At 52.7% G+C, this 11742-nt stretch overlaps 1 protein-coding gene and 1 long non-coding RNA gene across 2 annotated transcripts in view; both read left to right on the top strand.

Annotated features, from left to right (window-relative positions):
* Positions 1–620: 620 nt before the first annotated feature.
* kcna4 (potassium voltage-gated channel, shaker-related subfamily, member 4) lies at positions 621–3611 on the top strand. The gene is made up of 2 exons (XM_028956183.1): positions 621–926; positions 1073–3611. Exon 2 carries the CDS (start codon positions 1449–1451, stop codon positions 3336–3338), a length of 1890 nt encoding a protein of 629 aa, XP_028812016.1. The 5' UTR covers positions 621–926; positions 1073–1448; the 3' UTR covers positions 3339–3611.
* Positions 3612–4051: 440 nt separating this feature from the next.
* LOC114766414 (uncharacterized) overlaps positions 4052–11742 on the top strand; it is a 23278-nt gene continuing 15587 nt past the window's right edge. The window contains exon 1 of the long non-coding RNA XR_003742783.1: positions 4052–5709. This is a non-coding gene — a long non-coding RNA (uncharacterized LOC114766414). The remainder of the gene's footprint in view (positions 5710–11742) is intronic.

Raw genomic sequence — 11742 nt, 5'->3', positions numbered from 1 at the left:
GGTCTTCTTCTTTTTATTGATATTTTTTTTTTGTTTTACAATGTTTCAGATTTAAAAAAAAAAAAAAAAAAAGCCCACCCATCACCACATTTGGCCACTGGACAAACCACTATAAAATGCAACGATGGAAACCGCAGCAGCCTGGAAACATTTGACCCCTTAGCTCAATGTTTGGGGTCTTTTTATTATTTTTAAAATTTGTTTTACAATTTTTCGTATTTACCACATTTGGCCACTGGACAAACCACTATAAGATGCTTCAATCCCAACATATCTTTATGTGCAAATATTACATGTGGTTTTATGAATATATGCAGCTGTTATTATTATTATTATTGTAATAAATATTCTGGGAGGAAAGACTAAAAATCCATCCTTTCACGGTGTTTGGCAGACCGACCTATGGCGACCCCTGTTCGTTTAATTTAATTCCATTTAGAACTGTCCCTGCGTCGCCTGTCGCCGGGCGTGACGGAGTTTTCCCGAGATTGCAGCAGGCCCCGGCGCGCAGTGGCCGCGTCCTGCCGCCAGGGGGCGCCGCGCAACGCGCGTCGCTGCGCGCCCAGCATCCCCGGCGACAGGCGCAATCCGCGTTCCGCGTTCCGGGGCTGCGCGGCGCGGCGCGGCACGCACACGGATGCGCGGCGCTCCCACGCACCGAGGGCCGTTCCCGCGCGTCCACCCGAAACTTTTATATCTGCGCGGCGCGGCGCGGCGCGTCGGGGCGGCGCGTCGGGGCGGGGACGGATGCGGCCGGCGGCGCCCGCGTTTCGGGGAGGGCTGCGATGCAGGTGATGAGGGATCCTGTTGAATCGACGCGACGCGACGAGACGACGAACCCGCCGTCGAGGTGAAATGGAAACCCGGGATCTGCTCCCTCACCTGACGACGCGGGGCTGGAAGCGGCTCTGACCAACGACAGTTCGGTGATTGATTGATTGATTGACTGACTGATTGATTGACAACGCTTCTCCGGATTGTTATTATTATTATTAATAATAATAATGGTTATTGATATTGTGAGTGGGGATGATGATGATGGTGATGGTGATGCGGCTCACTTCTGTTGCAGACCCCCCCCGAACATCCGAGCTCCGGAGGAAGAGGAAGAGGAGGAGGAGGAGGAGGACGACGCGTCGTTTTTCCGAAATCATGGCAACCGGGCAGCGTCGGCGGCGCGCACGGGCACCGGGCGGCTTGACCACCTGAGGGATGGAGGCGGGACCTTCCCTCGGCCCCGTGGGGTCGCCGCGCGCGTGAACTATGACCTCTGTGGACGCGGACGGAGCGGCGGAGCTCTTCCAGGGTTTGGGGGAGACGAGTTGAGTAAATAAAAAAAATACGCGTTATTAAAAATAAAAAAAAGAAGAAGAGAGAAGCCTGAGTGACAGGTGTCAGTCGGGACTGAACTCTCGGAACTAATAAAAAAGTGCGCGGGGTGCGCGGAGATGGAGTTCGCCATGGTGGGCGCGGAGAGCCACCTCCCGTACGGTTACGCGCAGGCCCGGGCCAGGGAGCGCGAACGGTCCCGGGCGGCGGCCGGGGAGGGCGGGGGGTCCCACCGAGACCCCCACGGCGCCCAGCAGCAGCAGCAGCAGCAGCACCGCTCCTCCTCCTCCTCCTCTTCCTCCTCCTCCAACGCCAACAGCGGCGGCTCCTCCTCCTGCTCCTCCTCCGCCCGGCAGAAGCGCAGAGGCGCCGGGCGCTGGAGGAGGAGCAGGGCGCCGCTCGGCGGAGATCTGCGCCACTCGGAGCTGGCGCTCCTCGGCTCGGAGGGCGACGCGATGATCGAGGAGGAGGAGGAGGACGAGGCGGGCGGCGGAGAGGAGGAGGAAGAGGAGGAGGAGCGGGACAAGAAAATGGACGATGAGGAGGACACCGCGTCGCTGACGGACCGGCGGCCGCAGTCCGGGTACGAGAGCGCGTACGGCGGCTGCGGCTGCTGCTGCGAGCGCGTCGTGATCAACGTGTCGGGCCTCCGGTTCGAGACGCAGCTGAAGACCCTCGCCCAGTTCCCCGACACGCTGCTGGGCGACCCGGACAAGCGGACCCGCTACTTCGACCCGCTGCGCAACGAGTACTTCTTCGACCGGAACCGGCCGAGCTTCGACGCGATCCTGTACTACTACCAGTCCGGCGGGCGCCTGAAGAGACCCGCCAGCGTGCCGCTCGACGTCTTCTCGGAGGAGGTGAAGTTCTACGAGCTGGGCGAGGAGGCCACGCTGAAGTTCCGGGAGGACGAGGGCTTCGTGAAGGAGGAGGAGAAGCCGCTGCCCGAGGACGAGTTCAAGCGGCAGATCTGGCTGCTGTTCGAGTACCCGGACAGCTCCAGCCCGGCGCGGGGCATCGCCGTGGTGTCCGTGCTGGTCATCGTCATCTCCATCGTCATCTTCTGCCTGGAGACGCTGCCGGAGTTCCGGGACGACAAGGAGTTCCTGCGGCCGGGCGCCAACACCACCGGGCCGGACGGCTTCACGCCGTTCAACGACCCCTTCTTCATCGTGGAGACGGTCTGCATCATCTGGTTCTCCTTCGAGATCGTCGTGCGCTTCTTCGCCTGCCCCAGCAAGACGGCGTTCTTCAAGAACATCATGAACACCATCGACATCGTCTCCATCCTGCCGTACTTCATCACGCTGGGCACGGACCTGGCGCAGCAGCAGGGCAAGGGCGAGCAGGCCATGAGCTTCGCCATCCTCCGGATCATCCGGCTGGTCAGGGTCTTCCGCATCTTCAAGCTGTCCCGCCACTCCAAGGGGCTGCAGATCCTCGGCCACACCCTGCGCGCCAGCATGCGCGAGCTGGCGCTGCTCATCTTCTTCCTGGTCATCGGCGTCATCCTCTTCTCCAGCGCCGTGTACTTCGCCGAGGCCGACGAGCCCGCCTCGCAGTTCACCAGCATCCCGGACGCGTTCTGGTGGGCCGTGGTCACCATGACCACGGTGGGCTACGGGGACATGAAGCCCATCACGGTGGGCGGCAAGATCGTGGGCTCCCTGTGCGCCATAGCCGGCGTGCTGACCATCGCCCTGCCGGTGCCGGTCATCGTGTCCAACTTCAACTACTTCTACCACCGCGAGACGGACAACGAGGACCAGGCGCCCGCGGCCGAGCACCCGCCCCCCGGGTGCCCGTACTTCCCGGACCTCCTGAAGAAGTTCCGGGGCTCCGCCTCCGGCTCCTCGCTCGGGGACAAGGCGGCGGAGTACATGGAGATGGAGGAGGGGGTGACGGAGTCCCTGTGCGGGCTGGACAAGCAGAGCCCGAGTAAAGGGAACGGGACCGAGATCGCGCGCAAAAACAGCAGCAGCTCCAGAACGCTGCAGACCGACGTGTGACGTGGAGGATGGAGCAAAAAAAAGAAGGAAAGAAAGAAAGAAAGAGGGAAAGAAGGAAAAAAGCGGAAGAGTTTCAGTACAAAACGCGGCACCAAAACGAAAACGAGATACATTTTACTTCCAGCAGCACACTTTCACTTAAAGGCACCCAAAACACACACACACACACACACACACTGTATACACACTCTCTCTCTTGCTCTCTACACACACACACACACACACACACACTGCGTGCACACTTTCTCTCTCTCTTGCTCTCTCAACACAAACACACACACACACACACTTTATACACACTCTCTCTCTCTTGCTCTCTACACACACACACACACACACACACACACTGTATACACACTCTCTCTCTTGCTCTCTACACACACACACACACACACACTGCGTGCACACTTTCTCTCTCTCTTGCTCTCTCAACACAAACACACACACACACACACTTTATACACACTCTCTCTCTCTTGCTCTCTACACACACACACACACACACACACACTGTATACACACTCTCTCTCTGGATCTCTACACACACACACACACACACACACACACACTGCGTGCACACTTTCTCTCTCTCTTGCTCTCTCTACACACACACACACACACACACTTTATACACACTCTCTCTCTCTTGCTCTCTACACACACACACACACACACACACTGTATGCACACTCTCTCTCTCTGTCTATCTATATCCCATAGACACAGACACACATACACACACACTCTCTCTCTCCCTCTCTCTCTCTCTCTCTCTCTCTCTTTCTCTTGCTCTCCATACACACACACACACACACACACACACACACGCACGCTCCGTGTCTGCTGTTAAAATGACATGATTGGGTATGTGGTTAGCGGAGACCCCGCCAGTGTCCACCACGCATATAGATTCCGCCAAGCCCAGTGGTCACGTGGGGCGTGGTGAGGGGGGCGAGCACAGCAACATTCTGCATAGGCACTTTATGGTTTGATAGGAATAGGGAAGCAATCTTATAGTTTTGCTCTTATGCAATAAATAATAAATAAATACTACTACTAATAATAATAACGATGAGGAGAGAAAATAAACAAGTATATTTATATATTCTTAACTAGTTTGCACTACCATGATCACAGTTGGACGTCGGTGGAAATAAGAGCGTTGGGGACAGGAGGGGAGATGAAGTTTTAATGGGCCGGCGGCGTGAGAGACTTGAATGACTTTTCGGTCACGCTGCATTATTTACGCCCCACAAGTTCTCGCCGGCTCCGAGCATGGCAATGCCACCTGGCCGCGATTAGCGTTAGCTGTAGCCCGACCGACGCCACCTTGTCTTTAATTAATTACCACCGTCCCGCCCTCGATAGACGCGCATTATGCCTGATTGATAGAGTACGCATCCTATTTAAACCCTCCAGACACAGTAGACGTGCTGCACTGCGCCGGCCTGCCACGCTCCGCACCTTTTTACTTCAACAAAGGGCCTGCGCACGGAACCTCGAGTTCTGGGTCTGCACGTGGAACCTAGAGCTCTGGACCTGCGCACAGAACCTTGAGTTCTGGGCCTGCGTGGAACCTCAAGCTCTGGGTCTGCACGTGGAACCTTGAGCTCTGGGTCTGCATGTGGAACCTCGAGCTCTGGGCCTGCGCCTGGAACCTTGAGCTGTGGGCCTGCGTGGAACCTCGAGCTCTGGGCCTGCACGTGGAACCTCGAGCTCTGGGCCTGTGTAGAACCTCGAGCTCTGGGCCTGCGCCTGGAACCTCGAGCTGTGGGCCTGTGTGGAACCTCGAGCTCTGGGCCTGTGTAGAACCTCGAGCTCTGGGCCTGCGTGGAACCTCGAGCTCTGGGCCTGCGTGGAACCTCAAGCTCTGGGTCCGCGTGGAACCTCGAGCTCTGGGCCTGTGTAGAACCTTGAGCTCTGGGCCTGCGTGGAACCTTGAGCTCTGGGTCCGCGTGGAACCTCGAGCTCTGGGCCTGCACGTGGAACCTCGAGCTCTGGGCCTGCACGGAACCTCGAGCTCTGGGCCTGCGAAGCCAGGGACGAAAGAGCACCTTTTCTACACTTTTTCTTCTCCTTTTCCTTGCTCCGTGCTGCGTGTGATGAAGGATCTCTGGAGGGAGGGCTAGTTGGTCAACTGTAGCTTCCTGGTCTGGTGGGAGTATCTGCCAAGGTTCTGGACCACACAACAGTGAGAGAGAGAGAGATCTCCGTCCCTTTAACAGTGAATGACAGTGAATCCCTTTATTCGAACCCTGACGGAAACCTATAGCAACACGGGAACCTGGGAACTTTGCCGCTCCTGCACACGAAGTGGCGATTACAGAGGACTCTGCGCCGATGGCCCCGGAGACGCCGACTCTCAGCGAAGGTAAGCCGCTTCCACGCGGGTGACACGTGTGACACGTCCACGTGGACGTGGGTCTCTTGTTACTGCGGCTCTCTTTCTCAGAGACATTATCTCGCCCCCCCCCAACACTCACCTTTTAATACGTAGATAAGTGATTAAAAAAACAAAAGAAAAAGATGATGCGTGTATATTAATGCGATCAAATGATGTCATTCCGTGTCTGTTATAAGTTGATAAGCTGCTGGTTTGGTGGTGCTTCATCCCACCCATCTTATTACTGGAGTATTGTTATTTTCTGTGTGTGTGTGTGTGTGTGTATATATATATATATATATATACACACACACACACACACACACACACACACATATACAGTATATGTTATATATACATATGTTATATATATTATATATATATGTTGTAACATATATACTGTAACAACAGTATATAATAACAGCATGTGTAGTTTTTACTAATTTCAAATGAAATTCGTTCAGATGTGACCAGCTGTGTGTCGGAGAATAATTTGATTTAGATTTTTTTCCGCATCTTCCATATATACAACTGTCACCAGCTGTTCTCTTTCACGGATGTTTCAAGTTCAAGTTCAGATTAATTTGATTAGCATTAACATGAACTGGCTGATGTAAAAAAAACGGCCTCCGGGCGGAATATCCGGCATTAAGAGGGAGGAGAAGCTGTGTTTTCACCGGCGCCGCCATGACGACAGCTTGAGGAGTAGTGAGTGGTGTGCGGCCTACGTTCCCAACTCATTAGCGTGTTTTTCCGACGGAACTCCCGCCGGGACGGACGTGCGGCGCTGTGTTTCCGTCTCTGACGGACGTGTTTTTGCGGGCGCGCGGCTGCAGCGGCGCTCTTTTCGGCGAGGGCGGGGCGGGGCTGGCGGCGGTGTCCGTTTCCGTCCCCTGATTAATCAGTCAGCGATAGGACGTCGCATAAAGTAATTATAGGATCACGGCCTCCCTGCTTATTTAATGGCAACCCGAGGCGGGCCTTCCTCCTTCGCGCCGCCGCGCCGCCGAGTCTGACCCCCCCGACCTCTGGCTCGAGCCGACGTCTGTTTACCTGCGTCTGTTCGGGCATCAGCTATAACCAATGCTGCATTAATGATGGCCGCGTTTCCGGCGCCATTTCGGAATTTCGCCCGCGGTGCTTATTACCCCAAATCCAGACGTCTCAATAACTGCGGTCCAATTAGACGGCGGCGTATTAAACGACAGGTCGTCCCATCGAGCCAAACAGATGTCCTTTTTCTGCCCTAAATGTACGGAATTCCGTCAGCTGGAAGATTCGCCATACGAAGCGTTGGATGGGATTATTCGTGTAACAGATCCACCGTCGGTCGTGCTGGAAAGTTCTGCGCCAGGTGCTGTCGGTGTGGTTCTCGTGGGACACGGGACAGGCTCTGCGCCCGTCCTCGTCCCCGGAGGTCTGTACCCTGCTTCTCCGGCTGGAAAATCTCGGCGTGGTTGACCTGGCGATGGTGGACATTTCCAGCTCGTTTTGCTCTTGATGGTTGCCGGCAGTAACGCAACATTCTACAGAAACAACCAATTAAAAACAACTAAATTAAAGGTGATTTACATCAGAAATTTGGATTATTAACCATCTTCTTATGAGTTTATTTAGAACCGAACTACAGCAGCAATGCAGCAGCAGTTCCACGTAGAACATCACCAACATTGGAACGGAACACACATCTTTCGTACCAGAAGTCGTAATATATGCAATCAGTATCAGATCAATATAATTTTTTTAGAATCATTTTAGAACAAAAGACTTTGTTCATCGTCTCATGGACTCTCATGGCCGCGTTCTCCACCGCGTGCGTGTTTCGTGTCTGTGGAAGCCCGACCGCGGCCTCCACCGCCGCCGCCAATTAGCCTCACACAGCGCACCAGCGGTGTGTAAGTAATGCAGATTACTGGGAGCCCTGGGCTTTCGCCCGAGTCGTCGCCGCCTTCGCCTTTTCTCCCCAGTAAAAGGTTCTACAGAAGGCGTTACAGTTATAGACGTGACATTCCCAGTTTTCCCAGTTTTCTTTTGTTTTACTCCCAGACAGTTGAGAGGAGATTGGCCGGGCTGACAGTCCTATAGACTCAGAGACGACGCTGGGGCGAATGAAAGCGGACAAGCTTTTTTTAAAGTGAATTGAAGCACAGCACACGGTGCATGCAGTGAAATTTGTCCTCCCGGGGAGCAGTGTGTGGGGACGGTGCTCTGCTCAGTGGCACCTTGGGGGATCGCGATTCGAACCGGCAACCCTCTGATTACGGGGCCGCTTCCTTAACCGCTAGACCCCCTCTGCCCCTAAAGCTGGGGTTCAGGTGAAGCGATCTGAGAAAACGGCACCCAACACTCCCTCCCGCTCCATCCGCCCTTCTTCTTTTTAATTCCGCGGCTCTGAGACGACGGGCCGCTTTTTATTCGCTGTCAGTGAGTAATGCTCGTCCTTCGGGGGAGGGTCGTGTGCGTCTGATGATGACTCACCCCCCGCCCCCCCCCGGCCCCACAGACTACATCGCGGCGGACGCCGGCCCGGCGCCGCGCCACCAACGCTCACGCGCGGCTCGGCCTGTCGTCAACGTTCCTCCGGCTTCTTTTGAAGGGGGAGCGTTTCTGACCTGATGATGTTCCTTGACGTGTGCAGGGCCCGGCAGCTCAAGACCTTCCTCTTTAGAGAATATTTAGATGAACTTGTAACCTTCTTCTTGTCTGACTTCTGTATAGAAACTAGAACAGAGTGAATAAAAAGATTGTATTCATAGTTGGGGGTCCTAGTGAACCAGAACTGATCACTTCATCAATAACATGGAAGCACGTTGTAAGTCGCTCTGAATAAGGACGTCTGTCAAATGCCGTAAATGTTAATGTAAATGTATGATTTCAAATTTACATAATTTACTCTTAACCCGCCACAGGTCGTTTTCAGCACTGCTTAATTACGCACGTCTCCCTCAAAATCTTTACTTCGAAGGAACGACTGATACTTAAAAAAATGCTAAATGTGTCCTCTGCTTTTAACCGTCACCCTTGGTGAGCAGTGGGTGGCCATGACAGGAGCCCGGGGAGCAGCGTGTGGGGACCTCAGTGGCACCTCGCCGGTTCGGGATTTGAACCCACAGCCTTTCCGATTATGCGTCCACTTCATTACCCGATGCTGTAAATATGTAGGCTAATGCGTAATTACAAAGCGTTAATGCAAAATTATTTCTGCAATCACAACAGCTGTCCGTAAACACTGAGATCTTTGAAGATGTGCAGATATGAGTGGAGCCCAAGGCATTAACACACATTTACATTTACATTTACGGCATTTATCAGACGCCCTTATCCAGAGCGACTTACAATCAGTATTTACAGGGACAGTCCCCCCCTGGATCAACTTAGGGTGTCTTGCTCAGGGACACAATGGTAGTAAGTGGGATTTGAACCTGGGTCTTCTGGTTCATAGGCGAGTGTTTTACCCACTAGGCTACTACCACACACCTTGCCAACACATTCCAAAAACTAGAAGTACCTTCCCCAGTGTGATCGTATGCTGTAGTTCATGTTAATTAATGGGCAGCTCACTTGAACAACAGCTTCGTTGATGGATACTAGATACTATACTAGCTACGTGGATGCTAGTTTCTTTTTGCGATAAAGCGCCGATCCTCTTTCAGCACCATGGCCAGCGCCTGATGGGACAACATGGCCGACCCCACAGCTAGCTAGAACAGCAGCTAGCTGTCGCACTTCAGAACTGTGGTGACCCTAAACCCGATGTCTTTGTTCTGTGCATTGCAAACAATTAAAAAAAAAATTTATTAGTCCTCAGTAACCAATAAAACAAAATGAACTGGATTACATAAAATCAACATTACTGTGGGACTATTACAATTTTAAGAAAATTTAACCATTTTAGAATTTTAAAGTAAAAAAAAAAAAAATTAACTAGATAAATGCTCTTTCATAACAGACATCATGTAAATGCAAGGTAGACTAAATCAAAGTATATGTCAAGCAAGTGGTTAATAAAATACTAAAAGGCATTTTTTTATGTTGGTATTTCAGGTTTGCTGCAGCTGTACCCAGGCCATGCATTGTGCAGATGATGATTTCATAACTATGCAGACCTTTCCTTTCAAAAAAATGTGTATTAAGTTCCATAAAATACATACTACATCGAAAAGGTAGAATACCACATGCACTGTGCTCTTAGATGTCTTTTTATTTGATTTCTTTAATATTTGGTCTCCAAGCAGATCATTGTGACTAGTGTACAGTCGAGTGTTGTTTTTGCTTGATATCCTGTGGGTGTTCCTGCCTTTGCCCCCCATGTCCACCTCGAAGGAGGTTCATTCTGTTCTTACCCGAGCCCACAAATCCGTCCCCAGCTGGCCCAACACGAATCCTCCTTGATGACGAACGCTTGTGTATCCTTATATCTGAAGGTCATTGCCTGCAGGGTCGAGGAGCACGGCCCGGGCCACCCCATCCGACCCCTCCGATCAGGAGGCTAAAATCAGCACACGACCCCACGACCCCGGCCAGAGGTCAGCGGACGCCGTCTGTCATCAGCCGCCCGGGGACGACGTCTGCAGTTCGTCCCCTGACAGGCCCTTAATGTCTGATGCATAATACGTGTCGTCGCGTTGGGAAGGATTATTACTGACGCGTTTCACACGCCGCTGATGGCTTCGGTCGGGGGCCGACATCTGTGTCCCTCCTCCTCTCGGGAGCAGCATCAACAAGGCCTGCTTTCTTCTCACCTGCAGAAAATGCTGGTCTCAGGCTGGTCTCAATGCTGGTCTCCATCTGCGTGCCGCTGTGTAGAAACAACCTTAAATGCGCTAAAGCCACTCGTCTGTTGACCCGAGTCAAACGAGCCATTAGCTGCTTAAAAGGTTCAGGTTGAATAAGTTTGCATAAGCTTTGTACGTCTAAATTGCATTTATTATCATCTTTTTTTTCTGGCGAAGGCAGAAATAGACCAAAAAAAAAAAAACTTGTATGTTGCCATGGCTACGGCAGCCCAATGACTTTGCTGGGGTCTGCAGCATCCAGCAGTTCAACTCGAAACCCAAAAGCTAAGGCTGGGTTAATGTCTGTAACGTATAGAGCAGTGGTCCCACGGTGCACGACGCCACCGCATTTTCTATTTCGGCCGTCTCTGGTGGGATGCCCGCAGGATTGCACGGGAGTAGAAGGTCTGGGTAAACACTCCTCCATCACCGCAGCAGCTCCTAGCTGCAGGGCACCCCCGGAGTCCGAACGGACGCCGAGGGAGTCTGCATTTCCTGCCAGGCCGTGGTCCCGTTCCTGCTATCCCGCAGTTAGGAACACCCCCGCTTATGGAACCACTAGTGAAGTGTAACATGCCGGTTGGTGGTGGTAGCTCCTGGACCTCAGAGTGTCATCAGAATGGATGAAACATTATTTTACGCTGACGTAAGCCTGGACTTTGTTACTATCCCTGTTGTTAAAAACAACAGTGCCTCCCACCATTCTGTAATGGCACCTTTTACATAGAACAAAACGTAGTATTCTATCCCTCCGTCTCCCTCAACTAGTGTAAGCCAATGTATCTGTATCTTGAAGAAGAGATGCTAACCATCTAACCGTTTTGTTGGTGTGTAATTGTTTCTCACTTGGAATCCCGAGCACATTAATATGTTTTTTTTGTTACCTTTTTAAAAGTAGTTCCTTACTCCTCAAGGCCCACGCTTAGCGCACAGCAGTGTGCTCTGTGCCGTTTTGAAAGTAGGGCCCTTCGTGTGAAACGGGCGAATGATTTAAACCAGGCGCCCCAGCCCGACCCGACCGTGCAGGAAAAAAAGGTTCGTTGGCGTGAAAGCCACCTGGCTGGACGGTAACTGAATCCTGATCCCCGGCACCTCGGCTGCCGGCTACGTTGGAGGCTGCAAATCGCCGGGTGGGCTCAAGTGTCACGCCGGTTAGCCTTCTTAAGTCTGCACCACGAACAGTCACCAGGTGAGAATAAAATTCCCTACCAGAGCCCGAGAGGGCCAATCCCAGATCTGCGGTGTT

This window comes from Denticeps clupeoides, chromosome 16 (assembly GCF_900700375.1).
Source record: "Denticeps clupeoides chromosome 16, fDenClu1.1, whole genome shotgun sequence".
Classification (NCBI taxonomy): Eukaryota; Metazoa; Chordata; class Actinopteri; order Clupeiformes; family Denticipitidae; genus Denticeps; species Denticeps clupeoides.
This window is presented reverse-complemented; position numbering and strand designations above follow the sequence as displayed.

Excerpts from the sequence above, each read along its gene's own strand:
- kcna4 (XM_028956183.1), top strand. The coding sequence starts at position 1,449 with ATGGAGTTCGCCATGGTGGGCGCGGAGAGCCACCTCCCGTACGGTTAC.